General features: G+C 47.5%; 1 protein-coding gene across 3 annotated transcripts in view; it reads right to left on the bottom strand.

Annotated features, from left to right (window-relative positions):
* Nucleotides 1-21,453, bottom strand: part of GAS7 (growth arrest specific 7) — a gene marked incomplete at its 5' end in the record, with an annotated part of 77,690 nt that overhangs the window by 21,965 nt on the left and 34,272 nt on the right. Inside the window, 3 exons of one of the 3 annotated variants that reach the window (XM_082293968.1) lie at nt 5,594-5,647; nt 8,980-9,065; nt 10,605-10,676. In XM_082293968.1, coding sequence (XP_082150094.1) covers nt 5,594-5,647; nt 8,980-9,065; nt 10,605-10,676 — 212 coding nt within the window. Of the gene's footprint in view, nt 1-5,593; nt 5,648-8,979; nt 9,066-10,589; nt 10,677-21,453 lie in introns of all 3 variants that reach the window. The other 2 variants (XM_082293970.1, XM_082293969.1) reach the window with 2 other exon arrangements.

Here is a 21,453-nt window from a genome sequence, read left to right as displayed (position 1 = left end):
AATCTGTGTCAGTTGGAAGCTGCTGACTAGAGATGTGACAGTGAGTCTCAATGTCCTGAAGCAACAACCACTGGAACTGGTCCTAGGCTGGACTGGTGACAGTGTCCCACTGCAGTGGATAGAACTCCAGGAGTGCAGCAGGAAGAGGAACAGTGGGTATGCACATCAGCAGGTGATGAGAGTAGGGTTAATACACGTGTTTCTCAAAGAGTATCATCAGGCTCAAAGTTTTAGGAATAAATCAAGTATTCCTCACTTCCCAGAAGACTGAATTGTCTGGAAATGATGCTGACATTGTCTGGAAAGAGTCATGAGGCCATTTGGGTCTAGGCCATTTGGTCACTTTTAAAAGGGAACTGGTGCCAGAATTAAAAAGCTAAAATGCATAAGCTTTTGCAATCTTAAAAGAAAAAAAAAATCATGGTAAACAGGACTTAACAGAACTCACAGCTTTTTACACCAAGTCCCAGCAGGGGGCATGAAAATTTTCAAAACTCTAGAAATATTACTAAAAATTACATATGACTACATAGGTAATCCTGTGATCTTTCCTTCATTACCACAGATTTCTTATACTTAAAAAAGAACTCCTGGACTGGTATTTCCTTATTTCCTACTACTTCTAAAACCTCTCAGGATCTCCCAGCAGGAGGGGAACGCCAGTCTGGCACTGAGCAGTAGTGGCATAACAGCGTGGTATTCCCCCCTCCCAATCCTCCCTCTGAAATGCTCCTTTTCTTGCTTCTAAAAGCAAAGAGAGCCGAAAAAAAAAGCATTCTGCTTCACCAGCTTAGTCCCACTGATGAGCTGACTGATGCTAAAGTCAGCCAAAGCATCTCGTGATGATGTCCTGATGTCTGACAGCATTAAACAGCTCCATCAGTCCCCATGGACAGTGACACTCCCTCCATGCAAAGGACCACTGCCCTCACTAATTTTGAGAGAGCACACTTGGCTCACATCCCTGAGAGCTGGCTAGGTTCCACGCAAGCTCCAAATCCAAACTTGTGGCAGTGTGAATATCTTCACTTTGCTGACCTGCCAGCAGGGCCTAACAAAAGCTTGCAGAAGGTGACTATTACAGCTGTAATTGCCAGTCAGAAACAAAACAAATTATAACACGTCTCTCAGATAATGATGGAATCACAGAACATGAAGAGAAAACAAGGTGTGATGACCTGCATTACAGTTCTCACAAGCTCCACTGGGACAGCTGAGGTGATAATCAGCCTCACCATGATATTAAGTTCTTACACAGCCTCTTTGTCAACATAATGGCTGTTGTCAGCTTGCAACAAAGCAAAATTATTAACAAAGACACTAGCAAGGCAAAACCCCAAGGAAGAGCTGAGCAAACCTGCCAGAGGACAGCAGCTTGTCTTTCCGGCTGCCACTGGCCAGGAGTGGCACCAGAAAACCTGTCTGAGAGCCACTGGATCACAGAGGACAGGAGGTACAGTCAGAGAAGGAAAAATACATGGTGACAACAAAGCTTGGTGGAGGACACACACAGGGGATCAGAGAAGCAGCACAAATTGATGCGTTTCTCTTGACAGCTGTGTGCCAAACTCAGTGGATTAAAATACTTTTGCCTGTGTACTGATCATGAGCAAATGCAATTATACTCTCAACAGCTGAATATTCCAGCTCCTATTTTCCATGAGTACATTGGCAGACATGGTAAAATGAGCTGTTTGTGTTGTAGGTGACTCTTCATTGTGTCTGAGACACAAAAGGGTGACAGAAGAGGAAAAGATCCAGGGAGCCAGGTGAATGCACTGGATTTGCACAAGAGTAACAAACTTTGTTGGGTTGGACATGCACATTAATCTCCTGGATTTCAGAGTCTCTACAGGCTTTGAAGTCACTGCCACCACTCACCAGTAAATGAGACATTGCCAAGCAACATGAATAAAACAAGAATAATTTGATCAAAGTGTAGATAATCAACTGCATGTTTACTACATTAGACACAACATGAATAAATGAGCAGAGAGAGGGCGAACTTACTGTGCCATGCTAAAGCAAGTAAGCAGGGCAACAGTTTTGCTTATTTCTTCAACTTAAAAATGCACTTTTTTTTTCTGATTTCTACACATTCACAGCACCTTAAACATAGAACAGATGTGCCAGTTTGCCTCACTTCAGTATCTTCTTTACAGTTTCAGCTGAGACCCAAAAAGTACAACATCCAACTCCATTAAGTGAGTTCATGTGGCAAATGGAACCATCTGGGTAAAACAGCCAAATGCAAAGGCTGGGGAACATCTCAGAAGAGCTTGGGCACAGCCTCAGGCTTGGGCAGCTTGAACTCTCCCCAGACAGGGAAGCCCAGAAATGCCCAGGCTATTCACCACCATGAGTTTGCCTGGGGTTTTAGTGCTGGCAGGGTAAGAAGCTGGTAAGAACAGACAACTCAAGTCCTCACTGTTAACAAATCCACTGATTCCTTCCTATTTCAAAGGGAAGATTCTGCCAAAAGTGTGCAGGAGCCCTCTTTACTCGGTCTATCTGTAGAAAGGTTCAGAGATTGTTCAGGCCCCTGCCAAACCAGGGCTTTTCTGACAGCATCTACCATGCAGTCAGCCCCAGGGCAGAGGGGGAAACTGTGCTGAACATGCAGCCTCATCCTGTGCTCCTCACAACCCTGTGTTTATCACACTGTGTCAGACACAGAGCACAGCAGCAGGAAATCCCAAGTTCCTGTGCACAGGCTGCCCATCTTCCCATCTGCAGCACGTGTTCATCAATGTGTCCAACACTGCAATCCAAACACCATCCTGCACTGGTTTTCCAAGTCCTGCACTGTCCTGACAAGGCATTAGAAAATTTTTAAGAAAGAAACCCACACTCAGAAATACCTTATAATCAGGCAGCTTTCTTGCTCTTCCAAGAATGACACAGCTCTGTTCCTCAGGTGACATCCCCCTGTACATTCTCCATTTAACTCTCCCTTACCTATTGTAAATGATCTCCAACTTCCACAGTCAACTCATGGCCAGAGACTTCAGGAATCAGCCAGCAAACCATCCAGCCTTAAATAGGTGAGTGCACCTTGAAACTCATTGTAAAACCAGCACAGACCACACATCTGCAGTTTCATAACAGCCTATGATACACCCAGCTGGAGTTTCTCTTCCAAAGAAAATGGAAGAAAAAATGGAATAACATTCACTGACCAAAAGAGAAACCACCAGATTATTCTTGTTGGGTGCACACAGATGGGAAATACTCCAGCTCCACCTGCCTTCAGGGTTTCCAGAATGCTTCTTGGATGCAGAGGAGGCAGATGCATCCTGAGGAAGATGCTCCCACTCCTCTGCTGAAGGAGATGACGCAGCAACAGCTTGGCTGGACATCACCTGATGTCTGCAGCTTGTGTGCCACAGGATTTCGGTTTGAAGGGAGGTTTCCCGGACCAAGAACTGCAAAGTAAATCACAGAATTCCCCTCTGCAAGAAGAGGTTCTGCCTGAGCACAGCTACAGACCAAGGAAAAGCATCTGACAGCAAGCTAAGGACATGCCCTGCAGCTCTGCTAACTAGAACATCCCCACGTCAGCTTGAGTGGCACTGAGCAAAGAGAACCTCCTAGGAGACAGCAAAAACACTTACACTGCTTTACAGTTTACACTCCATATGAGATTTATTTTTCACAATGCTGCCTTGATGGAGGCAATGGCTCGGAGCAAACAGCTGTTAAAATTAGCTTATTTTTGGCTATCTGATTCATCCTACTTTAAAAGCTTTGGGCTTCTGCTGGAGAAATGCACACCCAGTGACCCTGACATAACAAACAGTTTCTTGCTTTGCAGATGTTACCTGATGGCACAGGGGCCAGCAAATATGGAAAACCACCCTCAGAGAACAGCCTGAGTCCTCAGCCCTATAAGCAGCAGGGATTGCAGAAAAACAAGCACTCCTGCTCTTGTGCTGTGCCATGCAGCCCAGTGCAACCCACCCTGTGGCCATGTCTAGTCCCTCTGGGCATGATGTTCAGCCCATGGTTTACTTCAACCCCCCAGCCTGAGCAGGTAGGGGCTGCATTCAGGGGCTGGGACACGTCTCCTGCCCCAGCCAGCACAGCCCTGCAACAGCTGATTCTTCCAGACCTCTGCAAAAATGTCCGAATATACAGATTTACACTTACTTCAAAGCACAGCACACTCTCAATATACCATTTAACAGTACTAACATTGGTCACAACCGATTTTAAGAACTAAAATCACTGACTGAAGTGTTTTTTTTTTCAAAAACTGTTGAAGATTTCCCCCTCCCGCCCCAGAACACTGTACCTGCATGGCAGTGGCTGACCCACATCTCAGTCAGAGACACCTGTGTGTGCTCCTTTCCAACCCTGCTCTCTGTCACCAGCAACCCAGCCCAGTAACGACTATGTGACTATGCAGACAACAATCTCCTCCTCGTAGTAACATTAAGGATGTATAATATTAAACTATTCCTTTTGTTCTCAGGGATTTGATACCCTGCCAATACTTGCAGCTGCAAGCATGGTTATTGCCTCTCCTTTATCGCTGTAATTAATTTATCTGCTCGTTTCTTCTGATTTCCATTTAAATAAAGCTTTCTATTACTAGCCACTTTCATTCATCTATTTTGATTTCCTTTCTGTTTTTAATCCTGTGTCCTGCACTGAAGAGCCTGTAAGTGCTAATTGTGTTCCAGCCGAGGTCACCAAGCACATAAAAGATACTAATGTCTGTAAAGTGAGATACATCATACAACTGAGAACATTTTCATTCATAACACAGAATCACAGACTGGTTTGGGTTGGAAGGGACCTTAAAGATCATCAATTTCCACTCCGCTGCCATGGGCAGGGACACCTTCCACTATCCCAGGCTGCTCCAAGCCCCATCCAACCTGGCCTTGGACACTTCCAGAGATGGGGCAGCCACAGCTTCTCCGGGTAACCTGTGCCAGGGCCTCCCCCCCTCACAGGCAAGAATTTCTTCCTAATATCTAATCTAAATCTCCTTTCTTTCAATTTAAAACCACTGTCCCTTGCACTGTTACTACATGTTCTTGTAAAAAGTCTCTTCACTGAGTCAGTTAAATTATAAAGAGTCAGTTAAATCATAAAGACTAAAAGTAAATGTAAGATTAACTTCACACTGAAATATAAAACCTTTGCCTACACTTTCCATCAGAAATCTTCACTTGGACACTCTGGCACAAGAAACCTTCTTGACACCTCAAATACAGATGGAGGAAAAAAGAGATCCTGCCCCGGCAGAGCAACGATCCAGGTCTGCTGTCTGTCTTTCTCTAACTCTTCAGTACTTCTCCCGGTACAGACGCTGTTGTGGGGGGGAAGACGATCAGATGAGGAAGTTTTTTCAGGACACCTGGTTCACAGTCCGAGCTACCTCTTAAGGCACCGCGTTCCCTCCCTCCTGCTCATCCCGGAACCACCATTATTCCGCGGAAAACCGCGCAGGGCAGAGCCCCCAGCGCCTGGCTAGCTTTACGCGGCGTTTGAACACCGAAACGCGGCGCTCGGAGGATGCTCGGGCGCGGGGTGCTCAGCGCGGAACGCCCGCGGATCGCCGCCCCGCTCCGCCCGCACTCACCGTCAGGCTGCTCTCCTTGCTCTGTCGCCGCGGCGCCGCCGGGGAGCCCGGGCTCTGCGGAGGGAAGCGGAGCGCATCATCGCGGCCGCTCTCGGAGCCCAGCATGGCTGCGCGGGGCGGGGAGAGGCGGGTCCCATGGCACGGCTCGGCTCGGCTCGGCTCGGGAGGCAGGGATGGAGGGAGGGGGAGCTGCGGGACTGCGCTGCTCCGCCTCTCTCGCCTCCGCCGCACCGAGCCGGGGACGGGGCGTGCGGCGCCGTGGGACGGCGGGGGTGGGACGAGGGCGTCACTCCCCCCCGAGGACAGCGACAGGAGTCTTGGTGTCCCACGGGGTGGCACTTTGCCCTGCTGGGTACGAGAAGAGGGACGGGGACGGTGACATCCGCTGCTGGGGACAGCGATGGTGGCGGTGTCCTGCCATCGGACCGTTCCTGCCTGTCTGTGTGTGGAAGGGTGGCATCGTGTCCCCCTGGGGTCAGGGACACAAATGCGTGCCACAGTCCCCCCAGGCTGGCAGTGGCCCCCTGTACCTGTCGCAGGGTCACTGGTGGGGCTCAGATGCTGTGACAGCTGATCCGCAGCGTGTGAATCGCTCTTGGCATCATCGCTGGGCTGTGCCAGGACTCCCACCCCAAATCCCACTGCCCGGGCACCCAGTGCTCATCCTGGGACTCAACACCCAGCAGCAGCAGCAGCATCGTGCCTAGCACCACACACGTGCAGTTCCACGGCTGTTCTGCTGTCCCCTTGGTGGCAGTTGTGACAACCTGAACGGGCAGCATTTAGCTGCTCTCTAGGAAGCCATAAACAAGGTCTGGCCCTGTGCCCAGCACAGCATAGCTCTGTGTTGTTCCCAGTTGTGGCTTTTCCCCCCACCCCCTGACCTGTTTCCAAGAAATGTGGCTGAGCTTGCTGGAGAGATCTTGCCAGCATTTGTTTGCAGGGTGGCTGCTGCCCAGGTCTAAGAAAGCATCCTGGCCAATGCCACGGAGCTGCTCCACAGTGGGAGACAGCCTGTGCCAGGAACAGACAAGGAGGCAGTCAGAGTAAAGCAGCTCAGGATGGCCCAAGACACACAAGGAAATAGAGAGACAGGCCAAAAAGACTTTGAGGGTGTGCAGAACAGCTTATTGCAACCACGAGTTTATGGTCAGATGCTTTCCTTACTAAGGACTCTTCTGCAAAAGCTGCCACAGCTCCCAGGAAAAGCAGCTTCCCAAACGGGTGCAGACACAAGCTGTTCTGAGAATTAACGCCACCAGCAGCCAGATAGAGATTCAGAACTAGTTCAAAGCAGGGGTGAAGCCAGGACTTCAATTTGGAAAAACCTGTAATAAAGGAGCAATGGAAAGAAAGTATCATGGAGGCGATGAAGGGAATGAGAAAAGTCATGACAGGGATTTCCGACAGGCTCATGGTTGAGTCAACCGAGCAAAGCAGTGCATGGCACCAAAAGGCTGAGAGAGCCTGGAGAAGAGAAGGCTCCAGAAAGACCTTAGTGCAAACTTTCAGGACCTGAAGTCGGCCTAAAAAAGGCTGGAGAGAGATTGTGGACAAGGGCCTGTGATAGAAAAAGGGGGGGAATGGCTTCACACTGACAGAGGGCAGGGTTAGAGTAGGGGTAGTAGGAAGAAATCGTTCCCTGTGAGGGTGGGGAGGCTCTGGCACAGGTTGCCCAGAGAGACTGTGGCTGTCCCAGCCCTGGAAGTGTCCAAGGCTAGGTTGGATGGGGCTCAGAGCAACCTGGGACAGTGGAAGGTGTCTCTGCCCATGGCAAGGGGACAGGATGGTCTGTAGTCTCTTCCAGCTGAAACCATTCTGTGACTCTGTAACTCCTCAGGTATCTCAGATGTGAATTTGACTGAAAAGGTGTCTATGAATTTGAGTAAGACTCAGCACCGTGAAAACAGAAGGTAGCAAATGTTGCTACAAAGGAAGCTCTGCAGAAGTCAGTTAATCTGACGTGTTCCAAGAGGCAACTACAAAAACATGGGAGTCAGATACCTTGAGAAATTAATTTTTTTTTGGCACAAGGATTCACCTGGGTTTTTTTGAAGGAAGTCACAGCCTACAAGTTTGTTTGGGTTCTCTGAGGAATTCACAGCAGATGTGTGGACAGGGGTGTCTGGTAATGCACTACATAAGATTCTAAAATGCTTTCGACCGAGTTTAGGTGCTCACTGTCTCCAGCCTGGGCAAATTTCTCAGAGAAACAGCAGCACAGGGAGTTAGTACAAGATGTTTGATGTAGAAGAAATAGGGAATGCAAAGTGCTGCACTGTATCATGAGAAATGCCATGAATCTAAACCAAAAATACTGACCTAGGTGAAACAGACCACCTGAGGGAAAGGCTGAAGGGAACTACTTAGGCAGCACGTGAGAAAGAGGGTTGAGGCAAAGCAGGACAAGTTGTGAGAGAACACAAAATTTAAACCAAGAAACAGAGAATGTCAGGGAGACACTGAGAGCACCAGACAAGCCAGGTTCACATGGCAGCAGCACACCAATGAAACACGCATTTCCCCAGCGGTATTTAAGGAGTTGCACTGCAAAAGGACTCAGCCCTTTCACACAGAAATGAAACAGAAAACTCAGGTCTGGGACCAGTGGGGGGAAACGCCAGAGGGTGGGGAAGCACATCCCAAATGGAGTGTGATCCACCAGCTGTGGCAGTCATGTGGTCATATGGTGATGTTTTGGCAGGGAGCAAAGAGTTTCATGGGAGGAGCTGGAAGAGGGCCCTGTGCTGCATCTGCAGACCTGTGGGGAAGACTTTCCCAGGGATATGTATGGATGTGTTGCAAGAAAAAGTGCAGAGATATTTACTGGACATTTGGACAAAGACAGGGGAAGCCAACTGTCCACAGGTCAACATCCTGTAGGTTAACTCGGGGTGATGTGCTGGGTGGGGCACTGAGGAGGGGCTGTGAAAGGACAGGCTGGAGTGGATGAAGTCATTGAGAAAAAAGCTTTGGACGAATTCTTTGTGAATACACTCTTTGGGAGGGAAAGCTGGAGCTGCAGGAAAACACAATGAGATACAGACATGGGCGGATGTGCAAGTGTAAAGAGAGGACTGTGCTGGACACAGGCCCAGGCTTCAGGCTGGAGTGGCAGGAAAGTTCATAGGGTTGTTAATAGTGACTGAAGTGGCCAGAAAGGAGTGATAGGACAAAAAAAATCCAAAGGATCTTGACTTTTTTTTACTGTTTTACCAGCTGGACACAAAGACTAACTATTCTGCATGCAACAAATCTGTCTGATCTGAGAGTTTCTAAAAGAAAATGACTTCTTGACTTCCTGCTCTGGGTGGATTCCTAAACTACTTAAATAAAAACCCATTTATTCTTAGATCCTGCTGTTTGGCTTTTTCCCAAAAACTTACCTGGGGGTCCCCGCTGGTTTTTCGGAGGCTCATATGCCCTGAGTCGAGCTGGTGTACTGGGGACCCAGAGATGTAGTAGCCATTCACTGTAAGAACAGATGGAGAGTTAGCGGGCCTGCTGCCAATAGCAAATGAAAAACTGCACAAATTTAAACACTAATCCCGTAACTGAATATGCAGCTATAGATCACAGTGTTTTAAGACTTAGTTTTATTTCTCATTTCCCTAGTCTGATCTGCTTGGTAACAGATTCAACATTTTCCTGAGTGGAGTCTGTTTTGCACTGACCATAATCAGTGAGTGATCTCTCCATGCCCTTACCCCAACCCACGAGCCTTTTGTTGGGAGTTTTCTCCCCCATTCACCTGAGGAGGAGAGTGATGGAGTGGCTTGCTGGGCACCTGGCATCCAAAAAATACTGGTCTAAGGGAGTTGAGTTTTCATGTCAAGAAGGCAAGCCTTGTAAGATGTTTATGGTTCATGCACGGAACTATAAATTGCCTTTTTTTTTTAATATACTGAGCAAGGAATAATGCTCCAAGTAGTGTTAAAACAAGATACTCAACTACATTTTAAATCCTTGGTCACAACAAAATGCACAATCTTCACGCAGACTACCAACTCAGCTGCAGCAATAAAGAGGGACATCCATCCGAAAATTTCTACAGAAAACATCCTCCAGCCTGCATTATTTACAGTCAGCTGGCAGCAATGGCCTTTACATTTAACACTTTTTATTCTAGAGTAATTTTTGCTTTGCTTTGTCATTCTGCAGTACCCAGTGCTTTTCAGTGCAGTTATGCATCTGACTCTGTTACTTGCTTCCCTGCAACCTCAAGTCAAGACAGAGATGATACATATGGTCACCCCTGTAGCCATCACATGCTAAAACGCTTCACTGTGCATATGTTCTGTGTGGAAGAGCATCAGCCAGCCCATGTGCATCTGCAGCTCTTTGATTTCCCTGCCCTGTCAGACAGCAGAACTGAGAAAGTGCTTGTTGGGCCACTTTTTGGCCTCTGTGCTCCTAGAAGGAGCTGCCCCAGCTCTTGAGTGGACACTTCAGGCACCCAGACAGAAGTTGGACTGGCAGGGAAACCAAAGCCCAGAAGATGGGTCAGAAGGGAAAGCCCCACCACGTTTGCTCTGCTACACTCTCATGACTGTGTAGCCTGGAGAAGAAAAGGGTCTGGGGAGACCTCAGAGCCCCTTCCAGTGTCTAAAGGGGCTGCAGGAGAGATAGCAAGGGACATTAAGCAAGAGTCTGGAGTGACAGGACAAGGGGCAACTGCTTTAAGCTGCGGGAGGGTAGACTGAGATCAGAGATTAGGAGAAAATCTGTGAGAGTTGGGGAGCCCCTGGCACAGATTGCCCAGAGAAGCTGTGGCTGTCCCAGCCCTGGAAGTGTCCAAGGCCAGGCTGGACAGGGCTTGGAGCAACCTGGGACACTGGAAGGGGGGTGGAACAAGGTGATCTTTAAGGCCCCTCCCAGCCTGAACCACTCTGTGATTCTATAGCACAGCAAGTCTGTATCCCACTGCATCACAGCACTTTGCTTTGCTTTGCTGAATGGTAGAGCAGCAGATTGAGCCCGTGCAGTGGCCAGGCACAGCACCAAACAGTACCTGCAGAACTCTTCTGTGACACAGGGCTCTTTGGAGTCCCAGGGACACTGCTCGGCCGCTCCCACGTCGTTTCTGTTGAAGGGAAGCATCAGTGTGAGGGTGATGGAGGCTTTTGCACACATACCAGTTACGACTTCTACACATAAACCAGTGGGTCTGACCCTCACTGTCCTCTGAACCAGGTTCTTACCCTGTGAGGAAGATGCCTGCACCTCCCTGCACTCCCTCTCTTCCTTCATCTCTTCCTGCTATAGCTGCCAGCTGGGATGGGTGGAGACAGAGCAGACTGGAAGCTGCATCACTGGTTCTTCCAGATCACTGCCTGGGAACACTCACCTCACCTGCACTGACCGCCTTTCCGGGTGGAGTGAAGTGCAGCCCACTGCAGGCATCGCCACGTGCCAGCCGTGCTGCTCAGCCTGGGGACAGGCACCAAGCACTGGCAGTGCCCCTGCCCCTGCTCCCTCCGTGAAAGGCAGCTGTGAGTGACTCACAGATGTGCTTTCAGTGACATATGCACAAGCGTAGCACCCTTTCCCCCCGAAAAAACTATTTCCCTGGAAAATCTCCTTTTTTCCACCCAGGTCACTTAGCAGCTGGAATATGCAAATGTCTGTCCCACAAGTTGTGACACTCCAAAGACTACTGCTGCTTTCCCCCCCTCAGCTGCCTCTGAAGTTTAACCATTCTGCTCATTTTCTCACTAAATGGAAAATTCTTTTTGACCACATGCTGAAGACAGAAGATTTAAGTGCAAAACTTCTTTTAAAAGTTGTGAACAGAAGACAGTGGAGTGAGAGCAGCAACTCCACAGAAGTCCAGCTAGAAAGCCCAAGGCACCATTCCTTTTGAATGCACGTCAGTTCCAAATCAACTAAACAATACTCACTGCCAGATGTATCAAACAAGAAAATAAGCAAATCACTGTAATCAGTTCCAAGGACTGTTTCGGCTGCTTTATTTGAAACTGCTGTTTCCAAAATCCCAATCAACAACCATCTAATTCTTCCAATGCCTGAAATCCTGCATCTGTGTCAGTATTGTGGATGACCATGGTCAAGTGGTGATGGAGGAGAGCCTTTAAGGATTAACAGTTTAGGGTTGGCAGTGAGCACCTCCCTCAGGGCACATAAGGCCTCCTGTCCTGGGTCAGTGCTTATTTGGGCATCAAGCAGCTTCAAGAACCATAAAAAGCCTATCTTTATACACACATTCATGTACACATGCATACAGATGTGTGTGTCTGTGTGTGTGTGTGTATATGCACAGGGATGTCCTCGAGGGGTGCGTTAGGTCCCTTATTTCAGGAAAGAACTCAGGATTACAGATCCCAGATGGAAGCAGGTGCCATCCCCCACACCTGTAATGTCCCTGAGATACATGCCCTGCCTTTCCCTATCCTTCCCCCCTCACCCCCTCCCCAAGTCACAGCTTGCTTTTGCTTGCAAAGAAAAATACTTTGAGCTTTTTCTTCCCTTACAAGTGCAAAACCAGATGAACTAGAAGCTTTGCTGTATCATGGGGGAATATTTAAATTTTAGTCTGTTTTTGTGAACTGGGTAGTAAGTAAATAAATTCCACGCTAGGTCAATAAAGAAGCATTGAGAAGTATTTTAACTAAACAGAAGCAAAATGAAATGCAAAGAGTTGTCTTTTGTGAGTCAGCTTGTCTTGGCTTACAATCCACAAGTTAAATGGTTAAATAAAGACAAATTCTAATTTACATTTACTGTAAGGCAAAGGTAAACAATACAGTACCCACGTGTCATGTAGATTTTTTTTTTTATTATAAATAGTTGATAAATTAACAGTGTGAGCTGAGATCTGTGAGGAGGGGATGTGATGCCCTCTGATGCTGCACCCCAGTGCAGTCAATGAAGTAATGGGTTTTTCTCAGCACTGACTGGCATTAGCAGTAAAGCGAGTTACCTTCATTTTGGGGGCTTTTTGGGGGTTTTACACAAGCATATCTGTCTCCAGGATTTTTGCATTTGTGAGACCCGACAGAGGAATATACCTAAAAACCTACCAAACAGATATGAAATGTCATTAATTGGTTAAAGAGACATAGCTCAGTTGGCCAGAGCATGGTGCTAACATAAAGGTTGTGGGTTTGATCCCCGTGTGGGCCATTCACTCAAGACTTGGACTTGATGTTCCTTATGGGCCCCTTCCAGCTCAGAATATTCTGTGATGCTGTGAAAATTACCAGCTGCTTCTTGTAACTGGTCTCTGCTTTGCCTGCTGGCTGCTGTGGAGCTGCTGTGCAGTGCCTCATTCTCTGCCACACAGAGGACCCAGACACATAACTTGAGGGCAGAAAATTCACACATGAAAGAGCAGTGCCCAGTGGTTAGCAGATTTGTGAATCCAATCCAAACCATTCAGCGTCTCAACAAATTTTCCAAAATAAAATGACTTTGGAGTTAAGCACATTGAAAAATAAAAAATCCCCAATGCTATAAAATGCATAAAACAGAAAAAACATCTTTAATTGGGTAGGAAATGAACAAGAGTGTTTTAACTCCATTTATTTTGAGCATTAGGAGAAAAAAAAGTTCACTTCTGTGCAGGGATTATTCTGGCAGCTCAAGTAGGGATAGGAACTAATCTGGATCAGGACTGCACTGCTGGAATGCCATCTACTGGAAGCAACTACATTTACCAAGGTAAAACTGTAACATTACCAATTTCTCTGCAGCTTAGTCATGATAAGAAGTGAGAGTGGGGATTAGAAGTGAGTGGGGGGATGACTTTTTTTACAGAGACACAGAGAAGGCTTGCTGGGAGATAATGCACTGTCTGATACAGCAGAGTCTTGTCTGGGAGTACCACATGGAGCCTTTGATCCTGGTGCTTGGAAAATCCAAAGAGTACTCGTAACCCTGGGGTAAAACAGTGATCATGGCTATTAGGAATAGATTCCATACTGGCCTAGATTTTATATCCCACACAATTTTCCCCAGAGGATGTTCCAGTCAAGCTAAAGCCTGGTACTCTGAGTGCAGTTTAGCACCGGCAGACCAACACCAACAAGTTGGTAAGTCCTCTCTTATCAGCCACATGTTAATTAGACCATTTAGGCAGTGTGGGGAAGGAAAAACCAGTGGCTTCTTTGAGAGAGATGACCCAGTAATTTGGCTAGACTGGCATGTTCCTGGAGCTCCTGCCCAGCACACCTCACCGTGTCCCTGAAATCCCAGGTGCCAGCCCAGGGCTCAGCAAAGGCAGATGCATTACAGGGGCTCTCTCTGTGAAGAAAACCAGTGAACTTACAGACAATTCTCGACTGTGAAGGAGGATTGTGAACAAAAATAAGTACTGCAGCCCTGGGAGATACCCAAGGTCAGGGCTAGGAGCCATTTGGTCTAGTGGAACATGTCCCCTGCAGGGAGCTGGCACAAGGTCCCTTCCAATCCAAACCATTCCGTGGTTCTGTGCAATTTGGTTACTGAACAGTGAGGCAGGAGAAAACCACTTGTTAAAACTGAAATGACGTAGTAAAAGGAAAAATAGTTACAAGATCCAAGCTACACCAGCCAACGGAACCAGAGAGGGTTTTCACAGAAGTGGTGAAACATTTCCTACCAAAGGAAAGTGGAAACCTGTGGTGTTTGGGGGAAGAAAGGTCACTTCTGTTTGGCAGAATGAGAAATTACATGATGTGTCAGGCCTTCAGAGAGCCACACACTCTGGGATGTTGTGCTAGTCAAGAAACACAGCTTCTGAGGACATCCTGAAGCAGAGGATTCCTGTGATCACACTGTAGCAGCTGAAGAATGAATTGTTGGTCCCGCTTCCATGAATTCAGCAGCACTCTGAGCCTGAAGGAGCTGCTTTCCAGTTTGAACTTACAACATCAGCCAAACATCAGGGTTTTATGTACCAGCACAATCCCTCACGAGTGTGCTTATATTCCTTTCAGGAATGGATTTAGTACCTCAGCACGGTGTCATGTGTAGTTCTATTTTAGGAGCTAAATGCTCCATAGTTTCATTGTCTAAACTACAAGAATGGGGCAGATCAAGCTGGCAGACCTCTGGGTCTGCTTACTGTGCAGAAACCTTTCCTGGTGTTACGGATCTGTAGCACCTGCCATGTGTCACCCAGCTAATGGTGCTAACTCACATCTTTATAAATAGATTTGGAGTTTATTTTGGCTTTAACAGCAATAAATCTGTGATGCTGAGCAGCTCCAAACCCAGTTTCTGCCCTGGATAACCTGAAGCTGTGCAGGCTGCACAGGCCAAGGATGAAGGTACGCAGACATGGATGAAGAACAGCAGCAGAACATGTCCCCCCTCAATGCCACAAGAGGAAACCCTGCAAACTTCTCCCAAACTGGTCCTGAAAACAAGCAGAACTAGAAGTCACATTCGCAGAAGGGTAAAACAGGCCCACCCAGTCTAAACTCCTCCCTTTTGGATTCACTTTACTCTTGCCAGTGGCAGGCAGGAAACACCTTGCAGACAGTTTGCAAAGCCTCTATAACTTTTCTCTGCTCGTCCACTGCATCTCCATAGGCTCTCAGCAAGGTTTGCGGCCTGTCCATGGCTCCCCAAAGGGTAAAGACTGGTTGGCCCTGTGACTCAGAGGGTGGGCAAACAGCCCTGCTTTGGAAACAGGTTTCCTTGAACAGCACAGTACTGCACTCCCAGCCCAAACCTCACATCTGCCTGGAGCCAGCACGCTCTGAACCTCACCTCACCAGCCAGGAGCAGAGAACTGTCATGGGTCTCACCCCTCATGTCCCCTTTCTGGCTAAGAGCTTCCCCACGTTTGTGATGAACTGGCAAAGGTTTCATGGCACTTCATTTCTTGATATCGTGTGTGGTAGAAAAAAAGCCCAAAGGAATGGCCAAGGTAGTGTGGGGGTTTGGGCACGTAAGGCGGGAACATCGCTCACAATGCCCTGAGACTGGTGTGAACCATTCAAAACTTTTGAAGTAGAAGGAGTGTGTGAATTAGAGTGCAATGAACATATCTTCCCTTCTTTTCTACAGAGGATGTGTAGCACAAGGAGATTTTGTTTCATTGGAACGAGGAGGTGTCACCTCTGCATCAGTTCACAGCCCTGACCTCCTGCAGACCAAAGGCTGTGGACTCTCCTGATTCAACATAGCAGCTTCTTCATCTTTGTGCTCCCACACTGTGGTCCATTGAGCCCTGCAGTACTGAATCCTGTATGGGTCACCTGGATCAGTATCAGTTCAAAAGGCCCAAACTACCAGTTCAGGCAAGAGCCTCTGAACTGCAACACCGTTGTCTGCAGTGACCTCACACTCCTCCATGGGCCTCCCAGGACTGTGGCTTTTACCTCCCTCCTCATACCTAATAAAAAGAGACAAAAAAAGCAGGCAGAAGTGATCTCTCTGCACCTGCATCAAACATGAGAGTCAAGCACACAAGTGCTGAAAGCAGAATACTGGGTAGCACATGAACTAGTTCAGCAGGAGTTGCGGTGTCAGAACTAAAATCCACTTCCATCCCAGACAGTTCAATAAAAGAGAGACTGAGGCTGCCAAACAGCTTTTGACCTCAATCTTGAAAGACACACCACGGAGACAGGCACCATCCAGGAGTTCCTGAATTGTTCTGTCCATGTGTTGGATGGAGAGGTGCTCGTTGCCACCTCCACAGCATGGGAAAAGCTGCTGACAAGAGCTCTCACTTGATCTTTCAAAATGATTCCTGGGATATCTACCATGCCCCTCCCTTTGCAAACACCATGTGACAAAAGCAAGCCCTTCACTGCAGGCTTAGCAGTGATAATAATGCTATTTCCAGCACTTTCTGAGACTTTGTTTTTCTAGGTTTTAGGCCACTTTACCAAGGCAAGTTCCGATACTACCCTTTAGCTAGGGCATCCTGTCGCAGAGGGAAATTGTCACTGAAACGTTTTAACTGTATGAGAAAAAATGTGTAATAAAAATGCTTGACATCTCTTTGGTGTCTCCATAGATGACTTACTCTTTGAGCTGCAGTTTGTAAGTTTAGCTGGAGTAGGAGTTGACTGTAGCTGCTGAGGCATGAAAAAAAAACCCCTCAACTCAGAGACCTTTCAAGGAAATGACCACTTTCAACCACACATTTCAGGACTGCCCCAGAACTTACTGGTGCAGGTGGCATTTTACTAATGATGTTTGTGATGATAAGAATATATGGACCTTAATTAGAATCAAGATTACACGAAAGCAGAATTCCTGCTTTCCAGGAGATAAAATGCTGTTTAGTAAATGGGAAGGACCTTACATCAAAGACAAGAAAAGGCTGGAAATAAGAACACACCATGTAAGGTTGACCTCAGCTGTGAAAGCAAGGTGGCAGTAAGCCACACAAACACTGGAGTCATAAGTACATAAGTAATATTTAATGTGATGGGCAAGGTAGCTGGAGTGCAATTGTTTGACTAATGCAAGAGGTATTGCAGCTGCAGCCCATCAGAGAGTTTCTTCAGCACAATGAAATATTTTCCTGCTGAATCTACCACCCACACACAATTGTAAACCCCTCCCACAGACACTGAGCAACTCGTTAACCACATAGTGGCTGTTCATTCTGGGCACTCTTTCTGGTGTTTTGACATGACAAGTGAGGTTGCACAAGGCAGATTCCAGGCATCTACCTCTAATGTCACTGGTGCAGACTCAGCCTTCCTGTGGCAAGGCCATGCTGAGAAAACCTTAGGTACACTGAAATTGTCTTGGGCTTCATTGTGTAGATCATATACAGCTCAGAGGCCTTTACAATTTTCAGGATTTTAGGCCTTTACAATTTTTCAGGACTGAACCTGTTTCAAAGGATGATAAATGGGGAGTGTTTTTCTGATGGGACCATCAAGTGGAGACAGACAGGAATGTGCTGTTTGTCATCTGGCTCATTTACCTCTGCATGTGTTTGTTTCAGGGTCACCCTAATTCCTTCATTACTCATTTTCCTAACATCTTCCTTCCACATAAGAACACTGTCTCATATATTCTATTTCTTTCTAGTTAAGAACCAACTCCTTGTGTTTTTCCTGTAAAGACAATGAAAATTAGACCACACAACAACACATGGTGGAAATACTGTTACGGTCAGATAAGATCATGAAATCATAAAATAGTCTGAGTTGGAAGGGACCCAGAAGGATCACAGAGTCAAACCCTTAAGTGAATGGCCCATATGGGGATCAAACCCACAACCCTGGCATTATTAGCACCCTGCTCTGACCAACTGAGCTCATCTCAGGGTCAAGATGTACAACAAAGGTAGATAATCCCAGTCTGGAAGGACACTAACCACTGGAAACAATGGTGACAATAATAGTAATGCCTCACAAGAAGGGAGGCATCTTTTGTATTTTGAAGGCTCAGAAGAATCAAGATGTTACTCACCCCTAAAATCCCATTTCCCCTCCCAGGAATGGGAGTGGATACTTGCATTGCCACCAAATAAAGAATGACTTCCATTGAGTCCCAGGCATTTGTTGTTTTCTACAGTGATAAATATTTTTCCTGTAGTTTAGGCTTTACAGACTGAAAAAACAGGCCTGACAGGGCTTTCAGGAAGTCCCACTGTCCCTGCTCTACCCCAGAGCAAGGCCAGTGTGGATCTGCATGGTTTTGCATAACCTGCTCCAGTGCTACAGACTCCCAGGCAACCCTGTACTCCCACACTTCACTTACAAGAGAGCTTGGAAGGGTTAGTTTTCCTGGTGGCAATTGAAATGTGTTACTGTATTTTCTAGTGATGACAGGCATTGGGAAGTCTTCTCCCTAATGGCATTTATGCAATTTAAGCCTACTTTCATGACCCTGTCCACATCTTTGCTTTCTAAGGGCAGACACCCCGAATCTCTCAGCATTTACCCACAGGCTATGTTTTCCACATCTTCCATCACTTTTGCTACTCTTTTCTGGGCTTTATCCAACTGACTCACATTATTTCCTGAAGTGTAGAGTCCAAACAAGATAAAATATTCCAGCTGAGGCTTTATAATTTCCTTGTAAAGTTGGAAGCTTACTTCATGCCTCACAGACAACACTCCTATTTATACAATGGAAAATGCTGGCTGGTTTGTACTAGCACAACACTGCTGGCTCTCACTCAGCTTTAGATCCTCCAGAGCCCCAATGTCTTCATCTGTAAGCTGTTCCATTGCCTGTCTTTGCCACTTAATTATTTCTGATGAAATCTCTGATCTTAAATGCATCTTTCCTGAACAGCATCCTCCTATTCCAGGGTGATTGTGAATTCTGAGCCTGTTCTGCACAGGAGAGAACACCGTGTTCTCTCCCAGCTCCAGTTAAAAGTTATTGTTTGAATAAGTGCTCTCAGTGTCAACATGCCAGTCCTCACTGGAAATACTGCCTAGAATGAATTCTCGGGCAGATCACTGCAGGATTCCCTTCAGTACAAACTCCCCTTTGACAAGGGACCATTGATGGCCATGCTCTGAGGACGAGCTGCCAAACAGTTTTGCAGCAGCTTACTGTAATTTAACTATGGTCCCCCCTTTGTTTTCCCTTCAATCAGCTTTCAGACTGCCTTTGCTGCTTTTCAGACCTGTTTTCCCATCAATGAATTGCCTTTCTTTCACACAGGTCCCCTACCCACAGCCCCTGCCTGGATGCTGGATAAATGTTTAGCCACGGTCCTACCCCACGAGAGGGCCCATACCTCCTCTCACCAGTGCTTTTCAATGATGGAAATGCTAAAACTGCCAAGAAAGACCTGCTCTTGATAGCATTCCCCCTTAGAAAGGCAGTGGGTGCCAGCAAGGCCCCAGAGTGGGGCAGAAGGATGCTCTGTACCTGAGCTGGGGCTCAGCCACACCCCTGAGCTGAATGAATCCCCTCTCTGCCCTGCAATCTGTCCCCCACTGACTGGCAAGGCAAGTGGTTGGACACCCAAGACAGTTGGAGTGCTGCAAGTGAAGGACATGCCACTCTGAGGATGTCCAAATACAACATTTATATGAATAGACAGTGAACCCAATGCCTGGAGCTTCCACAGTATGCTCACCACACTGCTGGGTGACTCTCTTCCACCTCAAGCATGAGAGACCTGTGATGGAAGGGGCAACCAAAGGGAGGCTGCGGGATAGCAGTGCCTCAGGGACACGTGCCAGAAGAAAGCAAGAGTATGGATCTGTGTGCCCCAGGCTCCAAGAGACCTCACAGAGCGCTGTTCAGCCTAAAATGCAGTGCTACATTTGCTGTCTAACACCAGCCCTGAAGGAAAAGCCAGAGTGGAGCACTCCAGCAATTAACTGCCTTTAGTGGCAGGCCAAGACTGCATCCCTCTGAGCCCTGGAGAAGTGGGATCAGAGGTGGCCTGCAGTTGGGTGCTGTTGTCAGGGGCTCAGCAGCAGCATCCCTGGATGGAGAACCCTTGGATGGAAGCAGCTGGACAGGATCCCTTGGGGGCACACAGCACATGGGCAACGCAGAGCTCCAAGGAACTGCTGGGAGGGCTCCAGCTGAGGAGAGCTGGGGATACTGCTGGATGCTCTGTGCCATGGAGAGGAGCCCTTCCTTCCTTTCTTGCTTCCTTCCTTCTCAACCCTCTCCATAAAGAGATTCCTGGTCCCTGGGAGATCAGAGAAGTGGCCGTGACCTTACACACCAAGAGTTTTGCAGCAACTGCTGTTGGTGGGTAATGATGAGTAGGAGACCTTTAATTACATAGTTCACTGAAGGCTGGAGTGATCTATGAAGGCCACTGAAGGCCAGCCAGCTGTCTTCCACTGACCTCTGAGTTCCCACGTGTGTGCATTAAACAGTGACACCTCTGTCAAATGCTTCAGCATAGTTTCATCATCTGGGAAATGGTAAACTGAGAGCAGCCTAGAAGTACATCTGCACCTTGATGAAGAAGAGACCTGGCTCCTGCTGCTGCAACAATGGTGCTAAGGAGGCCAAGCAGGACAGAGGCCCATGGAGCCCTGTGACAGAGATGTGTGCCAGCACCATGTCCTCATGACAAACATTGCCAGTGTTCATCTTAGTACTCCCAGCAGCAGCTGCAGCAGTGACAGGACAAATAAGCAGTTCAGACAAGTCAGCAGTGAGCTGTCCAATCTGTGAGACTGGCAATAAATACTACCCATGCCAACGCAGCTCTACCACAGGAAAGAAGGAGACTGCAGGTTTAAGGCTTATAGCATATTGTCTTTGACTTATCCTATGGCTCAAACCCGGAGAATACATCCTACTCCAAGTGCAGTTCCACTGGTAGGAGCAAGTCCCACATGCCAAATGTGACTTTATGGTGGCTGCTTGGCCCAGCAGGTCCAGCTCTGCAGCACAGCCAAGGAAGAAAGTGTATCAACATGAAACTAGGCCGACATGAGCCTATGGATAGTTCTGAACTACAAGTTTTGTGGGATCAAAGGTCAAATTAGTCAGATTAAATCAAAACAGTGTCCAGACAGGTGCTCATGCCAGGCCTGGACAAGGCTTCACCACACACTTCAGCCAAAAGGCCTGGAGGTTGCATTCTGCATTGTCTGAAGCCTAGATGACACCACAGGTGACACTTTTTTGGCACATGAGCACTTTGAGGAAGCACAGGCATTTGAGATCTGAGTCTGACCATGCAATACAGCCCAGCCAGAGCAAAAATACTCTCCAGCAGGATCACCCAGCTGACAAACTACCATGCAGTCCCTATGCAGCTGGAAGACTTTGAGGCAGCAGCATATTCTAACTGAGCAGGCTGAGACAAGCTGAGCTTGCCAGGAACACCAACTCAGCTGGAGGTAGTTGAGGGGTCAGAGTGCCCCTGTACATGCTGCAGGAGATTCCTGTTGTCCTACAAAATGTTACAGCCCTCACAGAACTATGGGAGGCTCAGAAATGCAGGA

The sequence above is a fragment of the Coloeus monedula genome, assembly GCF_965178545.1.
Source record: "Coloeus monedula genome assembly, chromosome: 19".
Lineage (NCBI taxonomy): Eukaryota > Metazoa > Chordata > Aves > Passeriformes > Corvidae > Coloeus > Coloeus monedula.
The sequence above is the reverse complement of the archived record's forward strand: the minus strand, read 5'-3'. Positions and strand labels throughout refer to the sequence as shown.